Here is a 13,670-nt window from a genome sequence, read left to right as displayed (position 1 = left end):
CCGTCTCTCATAAATATTTTAAGTAGTAACTGGTTTCAGTAACTGATTTTATAAAAGCATGTATTAAGGTACATTCACACAGTCACATTTATGGTGATCAAGGCATGTTCAGGAGCAATGGGAATGCAATGACGCGTCTCAAGCGCATATTAGGCGATCAGGGTTGAGCTATACTGCGAGTATAGGTGATCAGTCTACAGGGTGAGAATTTGCATTACATTAAGCAATCAGGGACCACCATAGCTGGTTGAATCATCCCCCTGCAGCAGCAGAACAGTTCTTGATGCTGGGTCCTAGATAGATGAAGCACTGCTGGAAGTAATCATCCAGCTGCAGCTCCTGTAGGAGTTAGTGATACTGGCTGAACAGAGAGTAGATCTGGTGGTGCTGTCGTTCAGCTTTCCATATCATATATATCACTGTGACTAAGTCTCAGTCATGGTAAGTTAATCTGACAAAATGATCCAGTGTTGCACCATATTCTATGCCCCATCTTATATTATGACCCATATGACACAGAATGTTGTAACACCAGATAGCAGATAGACCCTCCTCTTTTTTGATGACGCAGTGAAGTGAGCTGGACAGAATTTGCCCATAGGGTCTATCAAGGGAGCTGAAATGGAAGGGGACCACCGGCAGGCGACCCTGTGAATGTACTCTTACTAAAAGAAAATTAATAAACACATACATGTTAAAGCCATAAGATTACCCCTTAGTTTGATCTGATGTTCTATTTCTACAAGCTGCTATAGAGCAGTGCGTTCATGGTGATAAGTACCAATAAATCGTATTAAAAATAGAAGTGACTGCCCATGTTACATTAACTTTATGTTGAGGTCATTTTTTTGTATCCCACCTCTATTATTAAGAAACATTAAGGTATTTGGTTTATTAATACTTGGATCTTAAAATTATTTCCTTACTTTATTCAGCCAAGTAAGCATTCAGGAATAATGCGGCCTCAATACTATGGTATAATTGCACTATCAGAGACTTTATATCAGTTGGATTAAAGCACTTGAATTGTAGACGGTCATGAAAGCACAATTTGCACCAATTTATTTAGCTAAAACTATAACCATTTTAAATTTTAAAAAGACTGACAATTGGAATATAGCACTTTACAATCAATTTAGTGATTGTGAACGAACTGCTATGTAGAATAGTTTGAACATCAAAATAAGGGGTCTAACGGACTAGATCCTTGTCTTTTTCTGCGCATGCTCACTTTCAGGTGTATATGTGGGGTGAGTTACGGTTTTGTCCAGTTATTGAAGCTTGGCTTTTTCACCACATTGGAAAAATTGCTGATCTTCTTTTGGAAAGTAAGCTTGTACGAGTGATGCAAACAGTAACTTATAAACAGTGTGCACAAGCAGAAATGAACAAGCATGCTCTCGCACACGTTTTATAGGCGTTCCTTCTCCGGAGCGGGTACAGGGTTATGCATGTGCATTTTTTCTTCAGTGGAGAGGGCAGGTCTTTTAAAAGAATTAGGGAAAAATACTCCCCTATAGCTGTAATTGCATTACATTTTTGTATGGTCACTTCTTTTGGCATTCACCTTTCCCCTGTTCCATTTCTTTTACCACTTTACTGCATGCTGATGAGATGCTGTTGACTTTAGGTTCCTGAATTTGACAGCAAAAGTCCTAAGAAAATAGCCTGACGTAGTCCTACTCAATTCTAGTCAGAATATGAGTCTGATACTGCACCATAGAGCTGTGATTATGGGGCGTGTTTTGAACGAACCAGGAAAAAAAATGCCTCTGCACTCAATTGGATAGACCTACAACCAATAAGAGCAACGGAGTGCGTGACGTACATTAAGCGACGCATAGTTGTTGTCAACAAAAATCAAAGTGTGCAGTTGCACGCCTAGAATAAGAAGATGAGCCTTGATCGCGTTTCTCTGTTCCTCTTTTAAAATTAAATTGCTGTCGATATCTTCTAGAACAGACCTAATAGAAGAATCTAAACACCTCAACTCTCCAGCGGCAGCCATTGTTGTTGTCACCCAAGCGCGCTTTGGTCACGTGGTTGATTACGTTACTGTTGATCATCTGTCCATCATCGTATAAAGCCCGCCCTGACAATTTGATTGGCCCGCCAGATATTGTGCGAGCATACTCGCCTACTATTGAGCAATGCCAGACCGAACTTCCCGACCTCAAACGTTGTGGGCGGGACTAAGTTCGGAATGGCACCCAGGCTAATAAGAAAAATGTTAAAGCGAAATAAAAACATGAAAATCTATTAATTACTCTTTCTTTAGATAATTACAAGAAAGTGTGGATTGTTTTAAACTAGTATCTAAAATTTTATATATGTTATGCTTGGATTTTTAAGACTTTTGAACAGCCTAGTATAGCTAAGTAACATTAGGGGGACAACCTCCATTTTAAGTCTTGATGTCAGAATCGTAAGTCTGCCTATGGTAAATGAGAGATGTGATGCACTGATTATTTCCTATTTGTCTCAGCCTTCCTTTCACAGCAGGATGATGGTAGTTAATGTACTGTACAGTACTGAAATAGCCTCGGAAGCAAGAGCATAGGGTTAGGAAATCGCCTCATTTTTCACAAGAACAGGAACTGGGTTAAAAAAAAAACTATTAAAAAACATTTCTTAACTCCACTGGTGTCATTTAAAAACTGTAATAGTTTTGTTATTGATTAGGAAACTTTTTTTTTTTACTCTTCTCTTTCCAAGTTATGGTCATTTTCTGTTAAAATAAGTGCATTTTTTCTTGGATTTAGTGATTGCCTTGTTCCATTGGCAAAGTGCCAATGGAACAAGGCAATTTACATTTAAAATAAAAAATAAAAGAAAAACAATTGCATTGTCTTATTTCAAGTGCATATTATCTAATTATCTTATTTTAAGAGTTCACCCATTCCATTGGCAAACTATCTTATTAACCTGCTTAACTTAAGGCCAAATACCATTAATTTAAGACCTTTTTACTTATTTAGATCGTTTTTGGAGTGTTTGCTTTGAAATACAGTAAGCACTGCTTTAGTGAATAAAGTAAATGTTCAGATTACTTCCCTCTATCATGTTGTACTACAGTTTTTTATCATTCCCTTAAATATAATTAATTGCTGTAGCAGGATCACAGCTTTTAGTTTAGGGTGATTTCATACAGCTGTCCAGGAAATTATTAAAGTGAGAAATTCACACCTTCAGTTGGAACGGTTTGCTTTCAGAGATTTTTAATTTGGGCCAAACAACATCTTGTAGTTGCAGAAGATTCTTCAAGGGACAGTACTGCGAAGAAGAAAGTCTGTCTAATGAGGTTTCTGTTGCTACAGTACTTTGCTGTTCCCCTCTTCACTATATGCAAAAATAGATCTAAAATAAGAAATGAATGTGCTACTCTAAGCACTGCCCTTAAGTTACATCCTCTCTTCGTGCCTTTGGTACGCCGTGAAAATGATTCTCTAGCCAAAAACTTTCCTGTGTGAGGAAAAACGTATAAATATGTATTGAAGAACAATATGATAGAGATAAAGCGACAGGTTTTATGAGCCGATCAACAGTTTAACCCTGAAAAAACTTGCAAAAATTATTAAATAGAAATTTGATTTTAAGATCATTTAATGTAGTGTATTTTTCTGTCTTTGTCTCAGATTCCTCAATGGTTTATGAGATAAAGCTTCTTGCATACAACCAACATGGAGATGGGAATGCCACCACTAGATTTGTTTCACTCCGTGAGGCACTGGAAAAATCAGGTAATATTTATTCCTCCTTTGATAAAACTCCATTGGGTTTCACATATTCCTTTTCATGTTTGTTTTTTTCTAAAATTATCAAGTCATGACTTAATTTTCATGTGAACCTGCCTTACCTGACCAACTGGTGTTGTGTTTCCACAGTGCTCGATGGGTCGTGTGATTGTATAAAAGATGAACAAAGCAAAACCTCCACCACCGGCATCATAATTGGAATCCACATTGGTGTGACTTGCATTGTCTTCTGTGTGCTTTTCCTTGTCTTCAGCTACCGCGGCAGGTCAGAACCACAGTTCTCACCAAAAATAAAATAGATGGAAGCATTTTCAATCAATTAATGTTTATACTACAGTAAAGTGATTATGTGTTTGTGTTTGGTCTAATCTGCAGGCTAATGATGTGTAAGACAGTTCAGGCCACCCCCCAGGCAGGACACAGTGCAGTCCTGGAATCCTCTTCTTCTTCTCAGGGGGCCTCTGGACTCAATGGGGCTGCCAGGAGAGAGATGGAGGTCAATGGCTGCGCCGCAGGGAAGAAAGCGGTCGACAGCAACGAGCTCCAGAGACTCTTTACTCAACCCACCACGCAGGATGCCTGCATGGTGAGTACCGATGCCAAGAGCTAGAGTTCCAAGCTAACGGAGTGGTTCAAATATTTGAACAATAATTATCATGTGTTACTTTTACTGAAAACACGTTAAGTTTTATTATTTCTTCTAAAAATATACCATCGTGCAAAATCACAAAAGTCATTCCTTTTTATACAAGTTTTATTAATAAACTAGATACATGAACCTATGAATTTAATGTTGGGTTTTAAACAATGTGGCTGCTGAGGAACTTTGCTTTTTCTTGTTTTGTTTATGTATCTGCATTTCCCATTAACGAATAAACAGAAAAACCTCTAAAAACAAACTTATTAAGTCAGTTATTGATTTTACATTTAGAGCAATTGGTACGAAAACATAACACATTTAAGAAAGCTGAAGGTTTCTTCCTGTAAAAAGGGAGTATTCCTCTCCACTGTCGCTACGAGCATGCTTATTGTGAGGGATTACTGTCGAGCCAATGAGTCAATGCAATCAGTGGGTTTTACGTACATAGAAAACTTTGAAGCAATCTGACTGTATGATCTGGTTGATTTGTCTCTATAAAGTGCCTTTAGATGACATGTGTTGTGAATGGGTAATATATAAATAAATTCAATTGAATAAGTATAAAATAGTTTCCTTTCCAGAATATTTTTTATATCTGTGTTGAAATAGTTGATTTACTGAGTGTAATATATCAGTTTATTTACTTTCACTTGATAAGTAAATAAACTGATTTACGTATATGCATTAGAATTGATTTAGGGATCTATTTGTGTTGAACTGCTTGATCGTTGGTGTTTGGGGGGAAAAGGTGCAATTGTAGCTGTGATATAATTATTTTATTCCTTATTTTTGTTTTTTGTTGTATACGCGATCTCTAAAGCCCTAAAAGTAAATCCATAGACGTCATCAAGAGCAACTAATATAACCACTACTTTAACTTTTTAGATTCAATTTAGTTTTATCCATATTACTCCAGTTCCGCAACATGTGCAATTTTACAAAGACGGCTCCTATAAATCATAAACACACAGTTTGGTTACAAGTTTTTTGTCTAATGAAACCTAGCTAACAGTATTGAGTTATTGACTTTGCACAATTCCTTTCTGCCAGATGCTTTTTCAGTCTACAGAGGTTGAACTTTTTTTACTCTCATATATAAGTGCTTTATATATTAAAATATACCTACACCATTGAGATTGAATTAATTAAAATAATAAACTTAAGTAAAACAAAAAGGACAGCAGTATGTTAGTATTTGACTCTTGTTTGCTTGTGTTTCTAGTCCAACTCCTACATACTCAACGACACCCAGCTGTCTACAATACCTTTGGATGAGTTTGTAGAGGAGAGGGAGACGCCATTTCAGCAACATTCTTCAGCCAGAGGGGCTCAGCCGGACCAAGGCTAATCATGTATGAAGGCCCATTCACATTCGGCACTTTTAGTGCCCACTTAGACTTTTCTCTCACTCAGGTCAACAAGTATTTCTTTTCAAAGTATTATTTCCTTTTGTGCAAAGAATTTTTATGGGTAAGTTAAGAGGTTTTAGAGAATCTGGGATGGTTCATTGGAGTGTTTTTTTTTCTTCCTTTTCTGGTGTTGGGCAGCACAGAGAATAAAGACCCCTGAATGTCTTTGTTAAAACTATACTTTTATGTTTATACATGACTGTCACTGGGAAATTTGAAATAGTCACAAATTTGTATAAATCCATTTGGTATATATTTGCTGATTTTTGTGCAAATCTGCTAAAAATATGTCAGAAATAAGAGCCACTATATTCCTTAAAAAACTCACAAAGGGGGGTGATTGTTGTAAGGTCCAGTAGATGTGTCTAAAAGTTAAGGTGGATAGCCAAAAATATCTAAAAATCATTGGTTCTATTGTAGAGATATGTTTTCCAAGTTTTGTGACTACTTCCCATTTTTCTGTGAGACTTGGCTTTGAGATGCATATAAATGCCGACACTCTGATGTTATCATCCATGTGTTGAAGTGGTTATAAGTTGTTGGTTTTATCTCTGTGCTTCTGTGGATGTCAAAGACTTGCTGCCTGCTCTTAACCACCAACGGGTCCATCTTTGTTCTCAGAAAAAAAAACCTCAACCTTCTTCCAGGGATTTCAAAATATATTCTGTCTCAGGACTTTATTTCAGTAATATCAACATTTTAATGAGTTCTCGGCCTTCATACAGGTTCTAGACTTGGCTGTGTGAACCTTACAAGTTGACAAAAGCCTACCTCAGCCGGAATGAATGTGTTGCGGGAAGTTGTAGGAACTTTGCCTTCCCCCCATGCTCATGGTCACTATATATTCGGAGGAACCAGTTGTTTCCATAACTACAACGTCAGGTGCCGCTCTACCTCAGAAGCCAACAATCGTCTCTCCTCTCCCTCTTATTAATGGACAAAAGAGCATTCAACATAAAGCACTTCCAAATGCTGAAATTATTGTTCTACCTCAAGATAACAGAATTAATGTTGTCACTGTTGTTGTAGTTTATTTTATTTTTCTATTGTATAATGAAAAACCCTTCTTCTTCTTCTTCCTCTCCCTTTGTAAAGTCCCGGCTCCTTCCCTCTGTGGTTGAATATGATGTCTGTAGAGCGTCAGTACCTCATGCAAGTTGACAGATTGGTAAAATTATATACAATGTGTTGAAAAATATGTATAAATTAAGCTGGGAGCTATCTTCCTGCATGTTATTTTAATTTAAAGGTCACAATTGTCAATAGAGATAGGTTGAGTGTAAGGAAAGGTTAGAGATACACTGCGTTACAATTCATGAGGTCTGATATTTATTGTCAAACTGAACAGGAAACGGTATATTATTGATGCAGCCACAGCAGTTGCAGTGATTATTAATATATGTTTTTATTTTTTTAGACAGATAATGTAGGTTTAATAACTAGTAAATGAAGAAAAACTCAAAATTATTTTTCTCATAGTATTGGTGTCAGGACTCTAGTGTCCAATTTGATTTGATGTTTATTGGCTGAAGATATGAAGGTCGATGCTGCTCCTTCATATTTTTCCCACCTTGAAATCAAATAATTTGTATCACTATACCTTTGCAAAAACTCCAAGCGACATATTTTAATTTCTAATTTAAATTTCATTAATTTGTTATTACTCTTCTATGAATACAAGAGAAGCAGGAGAATCTCAGAACATCAGGCTTATGTACTTATTTACAGTCTTCCAAAAAGTATTCAAACACCCTAAACCTTTTGGTCCATTATGACATATAATTACAACCATCAATATATATTACTGGGATTTTATGTAGCAAAAAACAACAACGACATATTGTATATCTGGGTATATGTACTGGGTTCCACAGGCCCTGGGCATTGTGGGAAATTTTTTCTGGAGTGTGTTTCTACCAAGTTTGTGATTTTCAGCCATTCCTCTTTGCAAAGTGGCTCAGGCTTTGTCAGATTGGGTGGAAACCATCTTTGATCATTAGTTCGGAAATCTTTGCACAAATAAATGCATTCAGACCATTCTAAAACATGAATATGACTCAATTTAGACCAGCTCTGTCTACATGTGTATTCGGAGGCCATTAACCTGATTGAGGGTTAACTTCTCCCCAAGTTTTAAGTATTTTGCTGCCTCTTGCACATGTTTTTTTCAGGATGACAAAAATTCAAACCTGAGCTGTATATCTCTGCAGCTCCTGGACATGAGCCTCTTGGCTGCTTGTCTCATTAATGCTGATCTTCTTCAGCATGTCAGTTTCTAGTGATTAATTGAACATAGCTTTCAGATTACTGAATTAGTATTAAAATGATTGTAAAATGTGTCCCTATTGTGTTGGGAGTGTTCCTTTTTCTTTGTGGTTTTGGCCTTTGTGAAGGAACATTTTATCTTTCACTTTGCAAATGGGTGCTACCTTGTTTTGTTGTATCTTACAAAATCCCATTAATATGTATGGAGGTCTGTGGTTATAAAGTGACACAACATAAAAAAGTCAAAGGTAGATGGAGATCTAAACAGGACTAAAGTCTGTTTTTAGGTGTCTTTTTTAGCATATCTTAGTGTTAGAAATTGATGCAGGAGATATAAACAGGTCAACAAAATCCCACCAATTTTTTTGGTTTGTTCAACTGATTTTGGAGAAAATTCATAGAGTATTGTTGATCCCTCGTTAGAACCTTAATGCACATTTTTGTTTTAAAACTGTAATTGACAAACATTGATTAATGATCTTTAAAACGAAAACCTAATTTCTATTTCCCTAAAAGAATAAATGTCAAAAATGTATTTTCATCATGTAGATGGTAGGCAGTGTATCTCTAACTCTTGTACGAATATTTGTTGCTGCATTATTATTACCGGTAAGTGCTTTTTATTTTGCATGATATCATCTGACATTTTTTTCTGTTAAAGAAACAGTAGCCTTTTAAACATCTGGTGCCCAGTAGATAAAGGATATTATGTGTCTATTCAGTCTACTGTAACTCTTCCCAAAACCACCCAAGCTGCTCACCACGTCTCTCAAGACACGCCAGGATCATCTGCCTTTTAGTTCTTAGACTGATGACTGCAGACCGACAGCTGGCTGAAGGAGACATGCGAATAGAGATTGTTGAGTAGCTGAACATTCACACCCTCTATGCAGCTCAGTGCTCTCTTTCATCACAGATGCATTTTGGTTACCTACCTCAACCCTGATATTGGCCTTTCTCTCAGGTTCTAATGAAGGAAACTATATAGCATGGACAATAAAATGGTGAACTGTAGTATGTTGACAAAACAGAATCAATATTTAGCCGCACAAATGGAGGGAGAACTTTTCAGGACCTTTATATCATGCACTAACTTTGTAAACATTTACATCTTTAGCTACTTAAAGATGTTTTGGACATTATTATCTCTCACTTACAGTTTGCTTGTGTCGTGAAAACTCAGAAAAAAGTGGGCGACATTCATAACACCCAAATCCTCACGATTGGTTTATTGATTTTTCTCTCTGGCTAAGACTGATTAATGACCTTGACTAGAATAGGCTACGATTATTTATTATTTATTAATTTTCAAAATGAAATGTGGAAAGTTAAGTTTGGACGAGGCCCTCTGCAGTCATTTTAATTCGCAATACAAACTAAAACTTCTTCTTTAATGGTTACTATAGTTATAATTATTATAAACAGTTGAACCTTTTTGTTAGTTATTTAGACTTAATTTTCTGTTGATATTTTGCATACTTGTACTTAGTTGTTAATATCAAATTGCAGGTGTTAGGGGAAAGAAGCAGGGCCCAAGTAGATGATCAGATGTCAAACCTAAATGTCTCTTCTGTGTATATTTTTAACAACAATTAATATTTCCCTCAGAGCTTCTCTCAGCCAGAATCTGTACATTACTGTGTTTTTTTTATCATCTGTAGGGAGTAGCTTTACTAGCGATCCACTAATCTAGTGCAATTCAGTTATCGTGTGCGTATGGTTAGACCTTGATACATCAGGCTGTCATGTTGCAGCATGACGTTAAAACTTGTCAGATTCAACTGATTGTACAGAGCTGTAATCACAGACTGAGTGGTGCTGTTACTCTATCAGCAAAAGGGACTGTGTGACTCTTTTGCTAATAACTTAAGTAAAACGGTTAGGATTTATCCAACATGTTAACAGCCTTTTTTTTTTTTCTTTTAACATCCACGCTCCACAACTCATGGATCCTTACTAATTCAAATCAAACTTGGTTTGTTTTATAATTCTGCATTATTTTCAGTTGAAACATATTTTTAATCATCTCTGTTGGACATTTAAGTAAATATAAAGATAATAGGCAGAGTTATAAATCGATACAAGTGTTTTATTTGCAAGGAAGGAATATGACATATTCATCTTTAGCACACCTAAGGAGGATAAGCATTAACATTAGGGTATACTGCATGGCTAGGGAAATGGTTTGAGGAAAGCTAACATTCACTGGTATAACTGAAAGTTTTCAAAATTAGATCAAAAGTAACTGTATGATGTATGAAAATCTTGTTTAGGTTTGATTATTATTTTTTTATATAGTATCAATGGAATAATCATTAAATCAATATTTTTTGCAGTGGATCTTCCTTAAGTGCTCAAAAAATTCATGTTTCATTTTAAATAATATGATATCTGATCTTTATTTACCTACCCTGAGCATCTATATCTTCCCTATTACTCATCTAAACATAAAACAAATAGAGTTAGTTGGAAAAAACAAAAGCTAGTTCTGACCAAAGTCATATTCTACATCTCTAGGTTCTGTTCTCCATAAAACTAATGATTATAAAATCTGATATAATCAAAAACTTTCAAAAAGCTCACATAAAATGCAATCAGCTCTTCTCTTGGAAAGACCCTTGACATCAATCAAACACTGGGATACGATTGTGAAATGCTTCTAATTACAACAAATTAATTTGTTTGGTGTTCTTCTGGGACCCCAACCTCTGCCCCCCACCCCGCAATATGACTTCAAATGTTTATAACTTATCCTTAGTTTTAAGATGTTCTAACTAATTTATTGTCAACTGGTGATATGCTGTAACTGTTCTTCAATGTTTTGAGATCAGTATTATATTTTTGCATACTTCTTTCATGAAGGCAGATTAAATCCAGTGTGTTTAAAAGTAGTAGGTAAAGTAAACTCTACTGTAGATCTGCATGGAAAAATAAAAAAGCTAATGTATTATTTTAGCTCAATTGAGACGTGTTAGTAAATTCTTATTGGACTTGTGATGGTAACACTGTGATATTCAGCCACATAATGGCAAAAAAAAAAACAATGTTGTGATCCCAGTATGGTACTATTGATGGTCCTGTCTCACATTGTCAGTCGATCTGTTTTAATGGTGTGTATTGATGAAAAAAGGCTGAGTGACCTTTTCAGTTGACAAACTCTGTCTTGCCCCTCATTGGTGCCTGATGATCACCTTATCCACATCCTGTCCCCATCTGGCATCCTGTCTAGTCCTGTCAGTCTTGTTACCTTTTTTGAAATAGCACGTTGTGTTTATTTTCCCCTCAAACAGCACCTTTGCTTGAGGAGAATGTCTGGGTTGTATCGATGTTGCTAACACGAGCTAAAGCCACCTTCTAAGCCTCAGGAAAAAGGAAAAGAGCTTCTGGGTAGAATTAGATCTGCAAGTTGAACTGACTACACAAAGTCCTTTGCATTAATTTTAGGATTAAATGCTTAAGTCAATGAAAGCCTTCTGGTAAAAACACTGAGACATCCATTGAATGTTTATAAGTAGATAATAACATGGGCAGGCTAAGCTTGTTACACAGCATCTCCTTAAAGGAGAAGAATTATGTCAACATATTGTCAATATAACTAAAGGTAAGAACATATGATCTGCTCTAACTGTTAGGGTTCAATCAAGGTTCTGGGTAAATGTTATACAGACAAAATTAAACGAAGTATTAAGTTCCAAACTTAACTTCAGATTTATTCGATTTAGGAGTTAAAATCTCACACTTTGGTTATTTACCTCCTGTAGTATATGCCCCGTTCACACTACTCCTCTGAAACCTTTCTGTGCCGAGTTCGGACCGATTTTGGATCAGTTAACCGTGTCGAGCTTGGTTCCTTACGACCATTTACACATCATGCTAGAACGGTTTCTCAACTCTCATCGGCAGTCCACGATACTACAGCTCTAAAGGAGCGATTACACAAACAAAAATGGTGGCACCCATAACATTCAGGAATTCCAAAAAAGTAAAAAAAAAAAAACACTGGGCTTTGTTTTCCAAGTCTGAAGACGTTTCACATCCCATGCAGGAAGCTTTTTCAATTAAAAAATTTTGAAAAAGCTTCCTAGATGGGAAGCGAAACGTCTTGAAACTTGGAAAACAAAGTGGGTTTTTTTTTTTTTTTACTTTTTTGGAATGACTATGACTTGGATGACTGAGAATCTTCACCAGCAACATACAGGAAGTTATGTACCTAGATAGCATCCTCCACCCAATTTTCAATGAGAGTGTCAGTCTTGGCATCATCCTAGGTCGCACCATGCTATTTTGATGCCATTTATTGTTAATAGGCTGAGAAGAACTCCAGTTAAGTTGCATTCCATTTTACACTCAAAAGTTATCTCGGTTAACGTGCTCGGACAGTTCTCTGCACGGTTTCAAAAGGTAGTGTAAATGGGACTATAAAGTCATAACAAATTGCAATAATAATCTATTTTTGAAGTAATACAGTCCACAGTTACAACACCAATAAATGGATTAGGTGCTGAATATTACAACTTCTGCTTTTGTTAGATAGATTTGATAAATTGGATTGCAAGATGTGTTGTATTGGCAAATAAACAAAAACAGCTCACTGCTTTCTCAGAGTATCAACTTTTCTCTTTCTTTTAGAGAATCCATTATTACCTACAAGGTTATCCGGTAAAACTCATTTCAGCTTTTACAGGGATTAGTGTGGCAAATGCTACTGTAAGCATTTCCTGTCATCTATTTAGTCGAATTTCTATAATGTCCTGCAGGGTTTTAACATGGTGCCAATGTGAAAACAGATAATATACACTGTGCATTTTTATATGTTTCATATGTTGTTTGGCTGTGATTAACTTCCCCTAATGAAATAAGGGAGCACAAATCCTTATAATCAGCTCATTATCATACATAATCACACCTGTGTATCTGTGTGAGTGAATGTTTTTGTTCTTTTTTTAGAAAATTGGCTTGAATGTCTGTCTGCTGAGGTCACTGCCAATATCTGCTTTTTAAACAAGGTTTGATTCAGGTCAACACGAAATATCTTAACTCCTGCTCTCACAGCATTGTCGGGGATCTCTCATGTATGTTTTCATAAAGTTTTGTGTCTACGATCTCCTTTAACCAGGGTGTCACAATTCTAAGTTATGAAACTCTATACATATCCACATATACTGTATGGTTTGTATGTGTGTATGTATAAATGTACAAAAAGACAATTTCCAATGGTTTGTATTGTTTAGGGTTTATTGTTCAACACTGATTAAAAAAAATCTGTAATAATAAAATAGCTCTAGTAATATTAAACCTACTTGTTGGTCTTCCCATGTCTGTTTGTCTGTGTGCCTTGTGGAAAGTAATGAAAAACTTGCGTTTGCCAGCTTTGTTCTTCCAGCTGTCCGCAGAGATGCAGCTGATCAATGCAATGCACTTTTATTGGCTCTCTCTCTCCTTTCTTTTCTCCTGTTTGGCACATTAACTCATGGCCTCCTGGCCAGACAAAGGCTATCGAGCACAAAGCCTAGAGCTCCTGGTCGATGAGGTTTGGTGCCAGGCTTACAATAAAGCTAAATCCCAATGCATGACTGCACTTTGAGACAAACCCAAAGTCCA

The 13,670-nt window shown here is 36.2% G+C and overlaps 1 protein-coding gene across 1 annotated transcript in view; it reads left to right on the top strand.

Moving 5' to 3' along the window:
* igdcc3 (immunoglobulin superfamily, DCC subclass, member 3) overlaps positions 1 to 12,088 on the top strand; it is an 82,201-nt gene extending 70,113 nt beyond the window's left edge. Inside the window, exons 11-14 of the mRNA XM_038283876.1 lie at positions 3,636 to 3,740; positions 3,885 to 4,020; positions 4,131 to 4,341; positions 5,618 to 12,088. Of these exons, the coding sequence (XP_038139804.1) occupies positions 3,636 to 3,740; positions 3,885 to 4,020; positions 4,131 to 4,341; positions 5,618 to 5,743 (578 nt within the window). The 3' untranslated portion in view covers positions 5,744 to 12,088. The remainder of the gene's footprint in view (positions 1 to 3,635; positions 3,741 to 3,884; positions 4,021 to 4,130; positions 4,342 to 5,617) is intronic.
* The last annotated feature ends 1,582 nt before the right edge of the window (positions 12,089 to 13,670 follow it).

This window comes from Cyprinodon tularosa, unplaced genomic scaffold (genome assembly GCF_016077235.1).
Source record: "Cyprinodon tularosa strain WSP-4 unplaced genomic scaffold, ASM1607723v1 ctg197, whole genome shotgun sequence".
In the NCBI taxonomy this organism is placed as follows: domain Eukaryota; kingdom Metazoa; phylum Chordata; class Actinopteri; order Cyprinodontiformes; family Cyprinodontidae; genus Cyprinodon; species Cyprinodon tularosa.
This window is presented reverse-complemented; position numbering and strand designations above follow the sequence as displayed.